At 42.8% G+C, this 18457-nt stretch overlaps 1 protein-coding gene across 1 annotated transcript; it reads left to right on the top strand.

Moving 5' to 3' along the window:
- Positions 1–74: 74 nt before the first annotated feature.
- On the top strand, positions 75–757 carry LOC128304227 (DNA-directed RNA polymerase II subunit RPB9). Its single transcript, XM_053041387.1, has 3 exons — positions 75–223; positions 287–415; positions 481–757. Exons 1-3 carry the CDS (start codon positions 159–161, stop codon positions 668–670), a joined length of 384 nt encoding a protein of 127 aa, XP_052897347.1. The 5' UTR covers positions 75–158; the 3' UTR covers positions 671–757.
- The last annotated feature ends 17700 nt before the right edge of the window (positions 758–18457 follow it).

The following is an 18457-nucleotide window of genomic DNA, read 5'->3' as shown; positions in this document are numbered from 1 at the left end:
CTCTTGTCGGTGTGAAACATTTCCGACACCATGCGAGCTGTCAATTTGACAGTTTCCTAGCACAACAAACAACACACCGGGAAATAGACGCGTATTTTTACATCCCGGGAGTTTCAGTGAAGTATTTTGTGGTTTTTAGCAAGAAATTTCACACAACGATGGCCTACGATGCAACACATGATGATGGTCCAGGATTCGTTGGTATCCGTTTCTGTCAGGAATGGTAAGTACGTTCATGTTGCATGAATCATCAAACCGCTCATAGTTCCGTTGTCCTCAACTTTAGCAACAACATGCTGTACCCAAAGGAAGATAAGGAAAATAAAATTCTGCTCTATGCCTGTCGCAACTGCGATTACAAGCAGGAGGCAGACTCGAACTGTATCTATGTAAACAAAATTATGCACGAAATCGAGTAAGTTTCTGTAGAAGTATATCGGTCTTTTGTTTCAATGACTAATGATCCTCCTTTTCCGCCAGTGAACTGACGCACATTGTACCGGACGTAATATCGGATCCCACGCTGCCGCGCACTGAGGAGCATGCTTGCCCGAAATGTTCTCACCGTGAAGCAGTCTTCTTTCAGGCACAGACCCGCCGAGCTGAGGAGGAAATGAGGCTGTACTATGTGTGCACCAACTCTTCCTGCTGTCATCGGTGGACGGAATGAGCTTCATGCATCATTTGCTGGATTATACTCTCATGGAAGTATTAAAGATAAAATAAATATTTTCTCAAGTTCATCTTTTTTGGTGAAGCGTATATTTAATGACGATTCTTTATTAAGTTTGTTGACCTCCAACATTTGATTTAAAAATGTATTACTAAGCATTCTCTCGTAACTCGTACTTCAATCTAAATCTCACTTAATCCTTCCTAGCGCTACCGTCATTCGTTGCACGTTTCAGTTCAGTAGCTTCGGACGGTGTGTACGTTAATTAAACATTCATCGTTATCTGCTCCATCTGTATCAATGTTGGCATATGTCTGTTGCACACGCATGATCTGCTCCCACGACCAAGAAAAAAAAGAGAAAGGTACAACGACAACCGCCTTTATCGCTAGGACAAGCATCAGCGTTGAGCCACCGTGTGCCTTGTAAACCCATTCACCCTAGAAAGACATCAGTTTAACCGAGTTACAGTTACCAATTGAATCATTCGTAGAGAAAATAATCTTTCCTCTAGTGTTACACCGAACATATTTTCCTTCGGGTTTGTGGTACAGTTGTGCCCTCACCATGTCCAAAGTAGCTTAAGATTGGACAGTGCGAAAGTGCGAAGATACGACATGCATTTGCATAAAGTAAATGGACAAGCAGGTGAACTGCAGGCGGACAGGACGAGAGAGATTCGTCGTAATCCAGTTTGCTTCTCAAGCTAGTGCAGATAGAGCTAAACGTGTACCGGGCGACCACAAAGATAACTGAGTATAGTTACTATACCGTCAACCTTTTGTGATGGTGACCCCATATAAAATTTTATACAAAGAGAAACACATTTAGATTTTTAGATAATTTTTATTGAATATTTTGATTCATGCAATCATGCTAGCCAGACTTTCAAACATAGCAGATTAGAGCTGAATAGGGGTGATATTGTTATTGATCACGCAAGAGTGTCGCTAACGTGTTCCAGCCTAGTCCGACCGCCCATTGACGGTTTTGCTGGTGTGCATATTAATTGTCCCATAATGTGTCTACCAACATCCACGCACGACACCAAAACACCATGCCATACAGTGCGCTCTGTAACGCCCTTTCGCATAGGGGTTGATGAAGGTCATAATTACTAAATGCAATTACGCGTGCAAAAGGTAAAGCAGTTTAGCGTTAGAAGCGAAGGATAAACAGTATAAACGTTTGCACTAAGCGAAGAGAATGGGAAACAAAAACTCCTTCGAACGACATAAGTGTTATTAAGAGACATTTTTGCGTACGTGCGTTATGCGCCCGGTTGTGTGTATGTATGCGTGTGCGGTAAAATGATCAATTTCACGATCTTGTGCTTTTGCCCGACGGTGTTTTGTCCAACTTTCAACCAATCAAAGCGTTTAATTATATTATTTATATCCCCTTTATTCATCAACCCCTCGACGTCGTGCACACCACCCCGAGAGCGGTGGTCACGGTGTGGTATCTTTCCTAACGTGCGCATCGACCCCAGTCGCAATAAATAAAACAAAAAAAACTACAATAAAATTGACACGACAAGAATGAGTTTAATGAACTCACACAGCAAAACAACAAAAAAAAACAAACAAAACGCGCGCGCATTTGAAAACTGCATGGACATTCATCCCTTCCCGTTACTTTCTTGGTCTTTGGAGCAAGCGTGATCGTGGTGCCATTCCCATCACTTTATAACACATACACACACCCCGGTTAACTAATTCGATGCATTTCAGGTTAAAGAGGAGGGAAGACAATGCGAAAATGTCCGCAGCAGTCGGTGGCAATCGTAAACATTTGGGGGATGGATAGCAGGAAAGCGCATGGCGAACGGGAGAGAAAGAAAAAATGAGAAAAGAATGTAATTTTGGATTTAAAGAAACATTCTCGAACATATTGAAACTCGAGGAGAACAAGGGTGTTGAAGCGTACATTTATTAATGAAGAGAAGGAATGGTAAGCAATAATTGTCATTAAAGGATAATTAATAATTAGTAGCATTTAAACATTTCCAGCTCCACTGCTTTTCGGATTGTAAATTCCGGCTATTTCTTTCTGTTTTTTACATGATTTTGAAGGATTTTGGTGAAGTAGCTCAAAAAAAAATCTCTAGTTGGTCCCACCTCATGCTTTTTCTCAAGGAATATTCTATCTGGGAGTTTGATTATGATTGAAACTAGTCCTTTAGAGAGTAATTTCGTAGATACGTCAATAATTTCATTACTCATGGAGAAAACTGCCGCAACTCAGGAGACTCAGGAGAAAATAAAGTGTAAAAACGTGAGATATGTTACAAGCAAAAGATAATTAAAGTATACCAAAAACAACTGCTAAAAAGTTATCTAAGTTTAAAAAGGGAGAAACAATAGAGAAGTTGACCAACAAAAACAGAATCCGAACAAAGCGAATGTACCGTATTAGATATCAACTGGTGATTCTGGCCCATTGCACAGTAAATACAACAGATACATTTAATGTAGTGTTTGATGTTGCTCTAGGTGTTAAGCTGCCATGCCACTATGAAAACCTTGGCATCCTCTCGCTTTGATTTTTGCTCTTCTGCCTTTGCTGGTCGGAAAGCAGACACTAAAGAATTCCAAGCTTTATTGGGTTAAACACGTCAGATTTAATTAACTAATGTCATGGAACCGCACATGCTGCAGAGTGTGGCGCTGTACCTTTTACCTATTGGAAACCATGTTGCACTTCATTTCCTTAAAGAACCTAATTTGATTATGTAAATCTTCATCTCATTTGACCTGTCCTGCACACTTTCGTTTGGATGTGTTGTGATTTTATGTATCGAGGATGAGTTAGAAACCGTCTTTTCACGATTTTAATTGAGTCCAAATACTTAATTCTTAAAACAAATTTATATTTTATATACAAAACTGCCATATATTTTATACGAAGCAAGAGACTGATCTCTTCCACTTCGCTTACTGCTATGAATATCCCGTTATCCCCGTCCCGATGGACGGGATCCATTTCCTAGGTGAAGTCCATTCTTCGCATATCAACGTATCAAGCCACCCACACGCACGCCACCGTGGGCATGAAGCAAACCAGAAGGTTGATGCTCGGTACAGAAACAACATCACTACATGGGCTGCACTCATAAAGCAATGTTCGCCCGCATCATCGTCGCACCCATCGCTCTGCTTCCTCCGGATACGGTTGGTGTTCCTGCTTCCCGAAAGCAGAGAGCAACAGCCTGCGGTTTGCATATATCCCTTGGACCGCAATTCCCCAATCCCCAACACACTCTTCTATCGGTGGATTAGAAACATGTTTTTCAAACCAGTTCATGCAACAACAACAACAACAACAAAAAGCAACCAACAGTATCTCCCCATCATCGTGAAAAGCCAACACGAAAGCAGATTCTAAGCTGGTACCAATAAAGGTGAGCATAAAAACGGACTCAATCCGCATTGGGGGAATCATTCGCCATAAATGGTTCGCCAGCTCTGTAAATGCATTTGCACCCGTATTAAAGAGTCGTTTTATTACTACGTACAGTATTATATTCTCTTCAACATTTTAATTCCAATTCACGTCCATCTCCTGTGGTGGAGTAGTGGTGTAATTATTAATTTTATTTCAAATCGCTCCTTCACGATGATCGTTAAATTTGATCGTTTACGTTCCTCGCCCGGGGTTCGCCAGTGGTGGTTGGTTGTCGCGCATTTGTCTATCGGATGATTTACCGACCACTGGACGGTTGTGTACGAGTAAGGTAGGTGAAACTCCTTACCAGCAGCCAGCAGCTGCACCGAGAAAGGACAGTCACCCGCAGGCCGGGTCGTATTTTACGTGGGAAAAAAGCACATTTTATGCACTAACGAGAAGAAAGATAGATGCAAACCGGAGAAGCGGAGAGAAAGAAAGCCGCTCGTCCTTCGGATGATCGATGCAAATCCCATTGTGAGCGGTCATTGGCGTTTCCTGGTCACGTCACCACCAACAGGCCGAACGCATCCATCGATGCGGAAGCGTGCTGAGAGCGTGAACCGTCCGTTGCCTCTCCAGTCCATTTATCCCTCCTCGCCGTGGGACGGTTTGATCCTTTTGATCTTTCCGTACCGCAATAAGGACCCCCGGGACAAGCGCACACATGCACGGAAGAAAAGTCTTCTGCATGACGGGGGGGTTTTTGTCATCCCGATCTGGCTGTTGTTTAAAGCCGTCCCCAGTCGTATAAACTCACATTTTGAGGTTGTTTTTGGCCCATTCTGCGTATTCGTTTACCATATTTCTTTTTCGCTTCAACAGTATCTCTACGGATCCGGTGCGCAGTGCAGAAGAAGGGATCTTCGCTTACAAGTCATCAAAGCAGTAAGATAATCCAGTGTATGATCGGAGCTCCACTAGCTGGAGAGAGTGCAGGAAGGAGTTCCAATCCCCCCCTCCAAACCATCCTTTCGAAACGCGACCACAAATCATTCAACCGCCGTTACACACGGACGACACACACGTGTGGATAAAGGGGTTGAATATGTTTCTTGTTCGAAAGCAACCGGAGTGAAGGAGGGAACAGATTTTGCGCCTGCAATAAACCCACGAACAATCATCGAAAGCATAATGGTTGCCGCCTCGGTTGGAAACTGTGGGAACTGTGCGGTTTAGTTGAGGCAAAAGATGCACCCGCTGTACGGTGTTTCACGATCGGCCGATCGAACGCGATCTTCGGGGATAGAAAACGGGAAAAGGACCCGCGAATGCTGGAACGAGTTGGGAAGCATGCGGGAACAACAGTAAGAAGCAGCTTCCGTATGCATCCGTGGGCATCCGTGGGGGAATGGGACAGGACCCGCGGAGGAAAGTCTGGAAGAGTCCGGACGAGGATGCGTACCACGATGGTCCACCAGTGTGTTCAATAAAGAAGATCCATCCGGTGTGCGTGCTCGTGTGTGGGGAAGTAAACTTGAATCAAGGTAAGCTCTGAAATGAGAAAGAAATATGCGTGAGAGTGAGAACGGTGTGACAGGAGATGCAGCATAGAACGAGCATAGAATTCGTGTCGCGATGGAAGCAGAAGAACGACAGAGCGAGAGACACACAGTACGAGCTCCCTGAGCGAGAGAGCACGATGCAATAACAGATTTTAATCCCAGCATCCGTGGACCCGGCCTGTTGGAAAGGTCATTCAACTGTACTTGGCACGAGAATGTGTGTGCGAAAGGAATATGGGGAAAGGGAACAAAACTGCACAGCAGTGAAGCAGCGCAATATCTCACACTACTGCATTCGGTGCACCAACACAGAGACACGCAGCATTGCAGTCGAGAGCGATATTCGAGAAAAACCGTCGTCACGTGTATAAAACGCGCGCACGCACATCATGCTGCCCGTTTTCTCCCCCTTTCTAGTGCTCCCCTTAGCATTCCCCCCTCTCCCGAATGTCTACCTTGCTGCGGTTGCATAGAAATGTGCATTGAGTCTTTCTCTTTCATGTCTCTCTCTCTCTCTCCCTTAAACGTCCCGGCAAAAGGTTTGATTTAATGAAGAAGGTTTGGGGGTTTTATTTGCGAAAAGCGACGAAAGATGCACCACACCTCGTTCGATTCGATCGCCATCCACGCCACACAATGTAAGGATGCTGGATTATGCTTTTTCCCACATTGGCCGTTATATGTGTTTGTGTGTGTATGGTTGGGATCCTTCACATAATGCGCTTATGCACAGAGATGAGTTATTTTTCCATCTGTAAACGGTTTTGTAATGAAATTACGAGGCATCGTTGCATGAGAGAAATATGTACAATCTTCTTCTAAAGTGGAAAGTGGTTTAATTTACTTAATTATTGTTCTCGTTCGCAATGCTCCATATCAAAAATCAAATTACACAAGCAATAAAGTAAAATATTTTATTGAATATGATCGGTCTATTATGTCACACTATCCTGGAATTCATGGTGGATCATTGGACGTATATTAATAGAGGTGTATGGGAAAATCACTCTACTAATTGGCGAGCAAACAAAACATAGAGGAACAAGCTTTAAGATCACTATATGGAAGACGAATCTGCTCAGGTCTAAAATCTGGTCAATACCGATAATGACACGATATTTTGAGAGGGATTATCCCCAATGTCAATTTTTACCCAAAGTGCAACACTATTGTTGGTAGATCCAAGCTGGAAATTATTCACTGAATACGAAGAAGAATAAATTCTTCAAGATGTACTGTGTTTCTATTGATATACTAGGGACTTTTATTGAGGTCTTTGCTATGCCATTTCCAGTGGTCATCTGGTCAACATGTTACGGGAATGACACCGAACAACTAGTCTCAGCCAAATACATACTAATCTCGTCCAAAAAATTACTTTCGTTGAAGATCGTCTTAAATTATTTAGATTCCTTCTAAAACCACCCGCCATCTTAAGAACCGTCAAAAGATCATTGTGTCATTAAAGATATTTTTCAATGATTTCCATCCATGGCCCACCAGTGGACGACAGTCCGGGCATGGAATCTCCCATTGTTGTAGCAACCGTCCTCTGGTAGCGCATCCCGTTGGTAAGAGAGATGAAAATCGTTACAGAAGACTACAGGAGACTTGTGCAAAACCGGTGCTGAAAGTACAATAAGGTCCTGCTGCGGGACATATGCAAGCCTAATGCTGACCAGCAAAAAAGGGGACCAAACTACAATCGGGATTAGGAATTAGGGGTGAAAGGATGCATTGTGATGCTTGCCTGCGAGCATATTATTAGATGATCTCAGGATCGAACTTTTCGCTAGTTACACACGCCATTACTTACATCCGGTGCACATTGTGTTGTTTTTTTTTTTTCATTGCCCACCTCAAAGTCGTTTTGCCATGCCATCCGTGGTTGGAAGCAAAATTTGAAGCAATTTTTCCATGCTTTTTGCGCTTTTTTTTCCTATCCTGTTTATCATAACCAGTTTTTGTTGTGCCGTTTTCGTCCGGTGCTTTTCAAAAAAACCGGACACAATTGCACTCGATGTGCACAGCACCACCGGGATGCACCAACCGGGCAGTGCCTTGTCTGCGCTCCGTCATGCCTTTCTACCCGGCGGGGCCCTTCAACGGGACGCACGGGAGACTTAGAAGCATTCTTATTTCGGGGTTGTGGTACAACATTATTTTTCCATCTTTGGGACAGTTATGCTGCCCCGCTGGGCGAGGTGGCGTCAGAGGGAAGGGTTAGCAAAGCATGATCGGTGAAACCGGACACATCTTCACACAGCGGGATGTGCTTGTATCGTGTGAATGCTGTTCCCAGCTGAGAACAAAATAGACATGCAGATGAGTGCACTCATCTTTCGGTAAGTTCGCCATTTGTTTTGGTGTGCGAGCTCAGCTGCATGCAATTGTTGTCTCGACCAAAAAATGTCTGCGATTAGACGCGAATCCTGGCTTCTTGGGCGAAGGGTGAATAAATGATTTCGATGCGGGTCGGTCAATACCGGCGGGTTGATGGCCTCTCCCGTGGTCACCTCTGCACAACCCCTCGTTTAGCGAAAGATCATCAAGGTTTTGGTTGCAGCGAAAAACCGTTGCAGCTTGTGGTTCTAATCTAGGCGTGAAATATCTAAAACTAACCCTTGCCTGACCGCCGGGATACTGCAAAACCCAAGGTCATACAGAGCGAAATGTCTTTGACCTCCACAGACACGGGCACGGAATCTTTTCCACACACTGTCAGGTACGCACCGCCGTGATGTTAAGATTTTCGGTCACGTTGTCCTGGCATTCACGCAACGTACATGCGAGTGGCATACATACGCGCACGCACTTTCATTTTCGCAGCGCGCAATTTTAAACTCAATTCGGTACTCTTCGGTACACTCAGCCATTACACGGCCCAAATGAAGAGGAATGTGTGTGGTGGTGCCTAATGCTCTGTATGCACATTCCTGCCCTGTAAAATCTTCTGAACTTCATTATTTTTAGCACACCGAATGTGTTCGGTGCATCGTCAAGCGTGGTGCATCTTTCGGAGCGAAAGAAGCTGAACAAAACTGGAACTGAAAAATAAAAGGGTTTCTCGCATGATTTATATATATTATGTTATATTATGTTAAATTAACCATCTTATTGAAGGGATTGTGACTGATTAAAAGTTCACCTATGGCAAACGAAATTCTCCAATGTAATGAGTTCCTTTGATGTTTTTATAAACACCACGTGCCCGGATAAAATCTCTCTAGATACTAGGAAATACCAAAATTTGATCTCGTTCAGTTACTCCTAATGACATTGGGCAGTGTCTCTTGAGGGAGAAAACCTCAGGAATTATCTTCGATATTAGGATATTGAATAAAGTTCCTAACAAATGGAGCAAAATCTTCACCATGCAGGCAAATCTTGGAGAAGATGGCGAGGCAGCAGCTACACACCTTCCATCTCCTCATTGCCTTCAAGGCCGCATACGACAGCATAGCTAGGGCCAACACTTTATGACGCAATGAGCTCTTTTGGAATTCCGGCCAAACTTACCAGGCTAGTACGAATGACAATGACCAACGTCACATGCCAGGTGATGGTGGATGGAAAACTTTCAGGGCCCTTTGCTACTACCAAGGACATGGGCGTCTGCGCCAAGGAGATGAACCAGCTTGTCTACTTGTCTAGGGAAGCTAGAGAGGGCTATCTGCGACTCGGAGGTGGACATTTCGGGGATAGGGATTGAACGACGAAGGTGCTCGACGGTGCTACGCAGCAAGCCAAGACCGCAAATCGGTTGTAGCATAAGGATAGAATAAATACAAAGTCTTAGCAAATGGCATAGAGAGTATTGATTATGTATGGTATAGTTGAGTTAAGACTTCTGAAGGTGAGAATGTGTTCACAGAAGTCAACATTTAAAGATCACCTATCTATGGTCAAGCCTAAGGACTGGGATAATTTAGGGTCAATATATACGTATCTTAGGTTGAATTTAACAATTTCATCCCTACCCTGTTAGTTATCAAAAACTCATATCTATGAGCTGATTAGCTAATGGGTTGAGTCTACCGAGAAAGTTAGTAGCAAACCCTGTAAATCCATGAACGATCCGCTGCAATTGCACCGATGCACTTCACGGAGCTGCGGCAGCATCCGTAGACGGGCCACCATCGCCGAATACCTGCCTGCCGGCACCAGAAACCGGCTTTACCTCTCCATGTTCCCTTCTCGAACTCCTCCCATGTCCCACCGCTCGCCACCTTGCGCGCGTGTGTGTGTGTAGGGTGGGAATTGAGATTTGTCTTTGTACTGTTCTTTTCCCTTTGGCCCTTTACTTCGTTCTCGCTGGTTTTGTTTCTGCCCAGCGATGCTTTAGACACGAGCTGAAATTAACCCGTGGTCCCTTTTTCCGTCAGGCTGCTCCACAAAGACGAGAAGCCTCCCCCCTTCAGAGAAGGAGAGGTCAACTGGCATGTCTGGTGTTACTGCTGCTGCTGGCTTCAGTTAGGCTGTTGGAGGGCTGTTGTGTAGGATACGTCCCGGCTGGGCCATGCAATCAAACCTTTACGCTGGTTCGGCCATTCTGTTCAAAGATCGTACAGCGAGTGTGTTTGGTTTAACGATCGTGGGCCACCACCGTGTTGGTGATCCTTTTACGGGTATCGAGCCATTATGATGCGTTTTCGTTTGAGTTTTAATTGCAGGAAAAGGGCATGGAAAATAAAGGAAGCGGCAGTTAGTTTGTTATAAAAGAAGCAGATTTTTAGATAATTAATAAGAATCCTTCAGGCTTTGACAATAAGTTATGTTGGGTAAGAATTCAAGTAAAATTTTTTTTAAATCCAATTTTGAAATTTTATTGAAGGAAACATATCGTAAGTCCTAATTTTTTATCAAAAAAACTTTACCAAAATTTTAAAATAATACAAACACCCAAAAAGCACGAAGGAATATGACAAAGTATCCCTCCTGTTTGGGGGGATCTGATTGATTCATTGATTGTTCGATTGTCAGAACGAATTGCCATTGAAACGGGGCGGAAAACATGTTTCGTAACGAGCTCCGGCAAACATGTTCTCCGCATCGGGTTTCTGCAGATCGCCCTTGTATTCGCTCGACCCCGTTTGCATTCGGAAATCAGTGCCTCGTGTTTGTTGTGTCCTATCTTACCGGATGCATCTACCAGCCGGGAAGCAAGGAGTAGCCAACGGCAACAGCAGCACCAGATCGTATCCTACCATACAGGCAACACTAACCCGAACGATCGAATAAACCGTCGTAATGGGCCCGCGGGAACAGTTTTGCTAAAACCCATTCACCACCATGTTCACCACAGTCACGGCACCTTTCACCAGACACTGCTGTGTGTGTGTATGACAGTGCGTACACAGCTAATATGTGAGGTGGAGGTGGGGAGGAGTTGGGGATTGCGAAGGATTAAAGGATTGTCGAACGCTTAGCTTGTGCACACCGTGTCTTTATCTTCCGAACTTCCCACCGAAAACGCACAAAATACACAACACTTTCACCGTACGAAAATACCGTTGCATCTCAACCGCTAATACCGGAGATCAAAACTTGTGAAACTTTGTAACGATAGTCACAAGTTAGGGTCTCAGGGAATCAGCAGATACAAAAAAACGAAACAATAAAAGTGGGCTACTCTAAAACAAAACTAAACTAGGTTCTCCCGGACCCAACAAATGCTTCCTAGCTTCGGTGTGTGTGTCTGTGGATGATGGAGGATGTGAGAGGGAGTTGTGAACGACTTCGGGAACAAGGATTAGAACGATTATCTATTAGGAAGGCGATTTCATAAGGCATTCATCAGATCGTTATCCTTATAGCTGGAAAGGATTATACAAGATAATAACGAAGCATTTTTATCACAAAATGCACAAACGATTGTTAGAAAACTTCACTATAGCACGATCTTCAATCGATTGTTACACACCCTAATCAAACATGCAGGATCAAACACTGTTAGCCTCCATATGGGGTAAAACATAACTGAAACATTTAAAAGGGATCGTATTACAAGCGGAACGATCGAATTATTGTCGTGTTAGTGCTGTTAGTGCTCAGTAGACGGTTGATTGTTGTATCCTTGTGTGGCAGGATGTCGGTTTCACTACCCACGAGGCAAGTTAGCGGATTGTATAGTCGAGTATCGGAACCACGGTACTATACAACCAACTACCTCAACACGGGAATAGTACGTAGAAACGAACTCTGACGATCGTTGCCCGCGTTACGATCTGCTGCGCGAACTGTCAAAACTGACAGATAAAATGAGGGATCTTTTGCAATTCTAAGTAAACAGCACATCGTTTAGTACACTATTGGATGCAAACTAATGGCATTAATTTGCTGTTGAAACACATTATACCGGAAATTTGATAAATCTGTAACTAACTTAAAAGAAATTAATTTTGAATTTTGATTTTTGAATTTTGAGTAATTTTCTATTTAACGTTATTGAAACAATAAAACAATCCTTTCAAACGGTGTGTCAACAACTAAGAGAAAAACAACTCTTTACGAAATTTAAACAGGATTGCAAGTTTGGAGTGGCTTCACCGATCGGCGAGAAAATTGTCCTTTATAATAATCAATTTTCCGGGGTACATGACCCCAAAACCCGGGTGTTTGACCTAAATTATCATACAAAAACAATTGCGTTCGTGCACACTAACCATCATCATCGCCATCACATCCTGGGTTGAGTGTGCGCATGCAAGCAACAATGTTAATGATAATCAATGCCTTTCTTCAAGAGCTTTCGAATCGTCCGTATGAGGGGAATAGTTTTAATACAACCATAAGTAAATGTTGTTCCATTGGAAGGACAACAAATGGAGTGATATGATGATAAACGAATGTGCTTTCTTTAATAAAATGTTTAATTTTGTTCCCTCCCCAAACTGCCATTTCATAATAAATCCGCATCCCTTTGTACTTACCCATTTTATGCTTATATTCACCTTGGTTTTTTGTGCAGCGTTTTGTGATAGGGAAAACAACAAAAACAAATCATCAAACATTGACGTTTGAAATGGCGAAAGGCCTACGACATGGGTGTGATTTTCTCACGCAGCTCGCATAAGCAGGAGCTTCCATTTTTCCCCATCGTGGATGGAGAAGATAAACTTTAGAGACATTTTCGTGGATAGTTGATTGTGTAAAGTATAGAAATATTTAAAAAAACCTTGTCAAAAAAAATCTTAAACTCCACTGTAACTTGAATATTCTAAAAACTAAAATATATTTGCTAAAAACATGAAGCATTACATTCAACATAAGGCTAACGGAATAGATCAGAAATAGAGTATATTAATCCCGAATCCCGAAAGTCAAAGTCTTTGTTAAAAAGATACACAAAATCAAACTAAACTAGCCATTAAACTTGTTCTAATTTTATTTCAATTACGCCTACAATACACCAATTTTAACTATACGCTTAGTCAAAGTTCAAATCTTAACTGTACCGTGTCTCCAATGAACCGGACTAACCATTCAGGTGTGGGTAATTAAAAAACGACTAGCTTTAACCATTAGAAAAGGTCGACCAATGCAGTAGAGATAGTCGAGAAACAGCGAAAGTAAGGGAAGAAGTGTTTAGTAATAACAAACCACAAACCCGTGGGCTCTGGACACTCAGTTCTAGCAAACAGCCATCCTCGAAACAGACAAAAGGATCTAATTTCCTTACATTATGGCGTTGGAAAGTACAAGTCTTCCTCGCCTTATTATAACCATGAATAGATCTTCAGTCTTTTCAGGTAGAGAATCTTTTCTAGAATTCACCTTACGGATGGTGTCGACCAGAAGGTTACAACAAAAATATGACTAAAGATATCTTAAAATATCCATCAGTACAAAAAGAACTATACATTTTGAGAGAAGAATAACTTTAATAAAGGGAAACAAAAGAGTAAAATGGAATTAAATTTCTCTTTTTTTGACAATCATTTTCATTTTTTTTGAATGGAATTAAAAAGAAATCCGATCTTCTTTTTGGCACAAGGACCTATATAAGACCCTAAATGGCTCACCCTTAACTTGCCTGTTATTTCTACGTAACCAGACAGTAAATCCTTCGTACGATGGAAAGGTCTAAGCGGGGTTTGGTACTGGTTCTGTCGAATATGAGATCGATACCTCTATAAAACAACGCTACGAGAGGTTGCTTCAATTAAATGTATGACTAGAATAAATAAAGGACATTCTAAAAATACTCTATAAATAAATAAAATTGCTCTAACACAGCTAAAGATTACACAATACATAAAACAAAACTACTACTACCACCACCCTTATCCCATACTCAGCTGCTGCATCCGTCCGGATGGTTGTTTCCTCTTCGGTGAAGATGGCATTGCAGTCACATAACTTACAGATTCGATCGATTTTATCTCATCTTCTCCCGTGAAACACACAGGGCTCCAGCTCAAACAAAGAACATCGGCACAGAAACAGAGACCGACGACTGCCGCGGGAGGAATGCCCTTTTATGCATGCGCCCGCTCTTCCCATCGATTTGGAATTAGTGCGGAGTTTTACAATGCTGCTACTACTGCTGCTGCCATCTACCGCACCAACTCCACCAAACAACCATCAAGCTTTAGCTACCTAAAAAAAAGGTCCTACTGTAAAATTTTACAAATCCCAACCCCAACCCCCCCAACCGAACTACCACATTTTACACACTATGTTCGAATGGGAAATACGCTACCGTAATAAAAATGAATAAGAAAACTGCCAATTGGTTTCGAAATTTTATTTAAACAACCAGATTTGTGAGATTTGCATTGTTTTGTTTTTCTTTGCGTTGTTTTGTATTTGTTTTTTTTTGTGCTTTTTTTATTGTAAATTTTTGTGTTTCATTAAATTTTGTTTATCTTTCAAGGAAGATTTTTTTGTGTTTTTTTGTTATTTTTTTTATTTTTCTATTTTTGTTTCGTTTTTTTTTGTTCATACAACCCACAAAATCATCCATTCACACACACACGCACTGACACAAATACAAGTAATGGGGAGAAGATCGTTCTTTGTTACAGAGTTGTAACTCACGTCTCCACCAGAGCACACGAGTGCAGTGTGTGCAAACATTAATTTTGGGGATTGTACACGGAATATTTCCGTTTTCATTTTTGGTTTTTAAATTTATTTATAAACTAAACACACATCGCCAATGTCGAATAAACGAACCAATAGTGTAATGGAAACTCCGGAAGAGAAACTTATGCGTTTTTTTTTTGTTGGTGTTTTGCCTGTGGGCGATAGAAGAAATTATGTACGGAGGTTTGGGTAGTTTGGGGATATAACAGATAGAGGCGGAGGAAATGGATTGAAGGGACTGAAAGGTACACTGCTATCAATATTAGTTTGTTAAATATCAGAGAGAGAGCACCAAATATTAAACACACAGCACGACTAAAAATAAGAGCACGGTCACAAAACGGTAACAAACACGAGATGATCACACACGCTTGATCGAAGAAAGCTTTTTACAGCAAATGCTGGAACTGGTTTACAGAAATAAGCGGATAACTTTACACTAGAGTTCTAGCACCGCACGAACGTTTACGTGTGGAGTTTTTTGGAGAAATTTTCCAACCACTTTCTTTATTTCTTTGTGCTGCTTGGGTAGTGGTGCTGATGCTGCTGCTTGTGTGTGATCGAGCCTTGAGCAACACCAGAACTAGATATCCGGAAGAGAGGAACAAGATAAAACCTCCGGGGAACAGCAGCATTCCGGAAGTGTCTGATCCTAGGTGTGCGCTGTTGTTCTCCGTTGTTGTTCCTGGCTTGTGTCTGCTGCCGTTACTACCTTCAACTCTGTACTATACTGCTTAGGAACCCGAAAGCTCCGGGCAGGGTCCATAGCACTACACACATACATACACATACAGTAGCGTAACACACACAGAGACACATCTGCCTACCGTTTGGATAAGGACGAATGGATGTAGAGGACAGATGCTCACACTCTTCCTCTTTCTCTCTTTCTCTTTCTCTCTCTCTCTCTCTCTCTCTCTCTCTCACATATACACTCTCTCTCTCTGGAGTGCTGCTACCAGTATGAAGGATGAGGCGCCTCCATTAGGAGATCTTCTGGGTTCTGGGAGCTTGTTTTCTCTTTTACGGGGGCCGATGATGATGCTCCAACTTAAATAAAAAAGGAAACTCCAATGCAAGGATCACGCTCTCTTTTCCATCAATCACACAAACACACACACACATACACGTACACTTTTGCGCTGCTTCGTTTGCTGTCCCTTTCCTTAGCAGCTATATTTGCATCTGTGTGTACCGATGAGTCGATGCCGTTAATGGTTTGTGATTGAGATTGGAATTTAAGTAGCAGTAAAAATGGGTTTACACTTCATTAAAACTACACACCAATCGTGTCTTCACTCCATAACAAAAGGTCTGCTCCGCAATTGCTAGGAAATCGCTTAAAAAAGTTCCTCTTCCAGACGATCTCCCCCGGATCTCGTTCTCGGTATTTACTCTTCTAGTGGATAATTCTCCTATAGGCACCATTCGTCCACCGCGCTTTGCATTTTCTTCTCGGGCCGAAGAGCACACATCATTATCGGAAAAGCACACCGAAATACGCGTACACTGTAAACCATCGAAATGCTGCCCGCCCAAAATCTGGGCCCACCACCCCCCCATCAATTCTCTTCGATGAATGGCCCACCGTCGACAGAATCCCATATATCCGTTCTTGCGTTCAGTGTACAATGCAGCACAAGTTCGGATCTACGGGTTTCCACAGACGGGGAAATGACATGCCTATGCGTATGCCGTGGGGAGTAAAAAGGGGAGAAGAGCCAGGAGTGGGCAGGACGTTAAATTACACAGCTTACGAGCTTTGAAGTGACCAAACATCACGAGGAAAAAGGGACAAGGGACACACTAAAAGGGTAAAGGAAAACTGCACTATCTGCACGGTGCACGTACACACACACACACACACACACAAACACACAAGATGGTCTTCTCTTCAGCAGGAAAGATGTGGTTTCAAGAAGTTTAGGAAATTAGGTGTTCTTACCGCGGCCTACGGATCACAACTAAACACTACCACGACCCGCAACAGAGAACCTTCCTTTTCTCTTCGCGCGCGGATATAAAGGGGTATTATTTTTGCATATTTTCTACCACCGAGGCGCTAGAAAGGGGTTGTGTTCTGTGTGTGTCCTTCCGTGCTGTCCACCATCCCCTGGGATTTCCCCGTTCGTTCTCGACCAATCGTGGAGTGGTGCAAACTTTTTTCGTTGCTCGAAATTCTTCCACTGGAGGCCATCCCTTGTCCCGGTATTGGATAATATTGGTGTGTTGCTTCCTTGCGTACAACACGGTCCGGTCGGTAGTCGTCGTCTGTTGATCCGAGAGTGAGTGACGAAGATTCGGTGAAGAATTCTGTTGAAGAAAAACAAAACAAAGAACGGAGCAATGGTGAGCAAAGTATTGCAACTATCCAAAAGAACGTATAATTTCGGTGGTAAGTTTTTCCTGCAGGTCCCAGTAGGCAGAGAAATAGAGCAAAGCAAGGATCAAGTACACGTCAACTCAATCACTTAGAAACCAGCCACACAATGCCAGTTCTACAATGCTGCCAGCTGATTGCTAGAACCACCCGATATCCCTCTTCCCTTCCCAAAGTTCCAATATTCTCGACCAGCACACTGTGGCTGTGACGGCTATAAAAACCCGGGGAGTCGCCCCAATTTTTCCACCAACGATGATTTATTGTTTTCCTTCCCCGGTTGTCAAAAGTGCGATGACAGGACGACTCTTCAATCTCGTTCTGTAGTACGCGCTGGGCTGGGATGGTAGGAACCCGACATGACCTCAACACTAACACACCGACACACAGTTCGTTCCATAAAAGGAGCGAGAGAAACAAGGGCTCGCGCATATCGAACGTACCTAAAACCGTTGATTTCCAACTCAACAATATTCCACTTAAAATTAGCAAACCGCTTGATAGATTTTAAGCAATAAACCAATAAAGAAAGTAGGTGTCTGGGTAATGCTGTTTTTTCTTTTGTAAAATACCCTTAAGAATTAGAACTTTGCAGCAGCGGTATGTCTGCCAACGGCGATGGTAAAGGGCACATCTCGTCCTACGAGCTGTCAAAATTTTGCAACTCGTGCCAAAACCAAATACAAACGACTAGTTGCAAGTGTGAGTGTGTGTTGGACTTTGCACATGCTCGGCGTGAAACGAGACCGTGGGAGACATTTTGCTCCCTATCGGCAGTGGAACTGATCCTGCACAATAATCGAATCCTGTACCAAATACCATGAGAACGGAACAGTGAAGAGAGTAACAAGTTCGCTGCTCTAAATGTGTTTGAGTGTTTGAGGCTTTTGGGGTGATTTTTCCTGAGTTTCCCTTCACTGAAGGAGAAGACCCTTGCTAAGGCGATTCGGAAAAATCCGCTCTCTCTCTCTCTCTCTCTCTCGCTCAATTTAGTCGTTTGGGAACCTACAAATATCGCTGGAAGAAAGAATCCATATCTCTTATGTGTGTGCCTGGGATGGTGTTGTTTTTAGAACAAAGAAACCTGCCAAAACTCCGAGCTTAATGTTGTTCATACTAGTGAACGCGTCAGGGCAACAACACAGGTACGTGAATGAACTTCGAATTTACTCTTTCCGTCTCTACTGGAACAGGGAAATTCCCACGGTGATTACGCGTCTACACTGCGGTCCAAATTAGGCAAGAAATGAAGTAATAAGACGGGAATTCCCATCTAATAAGGAATAATAACATACAATACGTAAGTATACAATAAGTATACAAAATATACTATTCAGATATAAAAAGAATTCTAATGACTAA

This window comes from Anopheles moucheti, chromosome 3, assembly GCF_943734755.1.
Source record: "Anopheles moucheti chromosome 3, idAnoMoucSN_F20_07, whole genome shotgun sequence".
Lineage (NCBI taxonomy): Eukaryota > Metazoa > Arthropoda > Insecta > Diptera > Culicidae > Anopheles > Anopheles moucheti.
Note: the sequence above shows the minus strand (reverse complement) of the source record. Positions and strands in the feature narration are given on the sequence as shown.

Bases quoted from the DNA above. Each gene is read 5' to 3' on its own strand.
- LOC128304227 (XM_053041387.1), top strand. From the start codon at position 159: ATGGCCTACGATGCAACACATGATGATGGTCCAGGATTCGTTGGTATC. The intron at 224-286 runs GTAAGTACGTTC...CCTCAACTTTAG, and splicing joins ATCCGTTTCTGTCAGGAATG to CAACAACATGCTGTACCCAA. The intron at 416-480 runs GTAAGTTTCTGT...CTTTTCCGCCAG, and splicing joins AAAATTATGCACGAAATCGA to TGAACTGACGCACATTGTAC.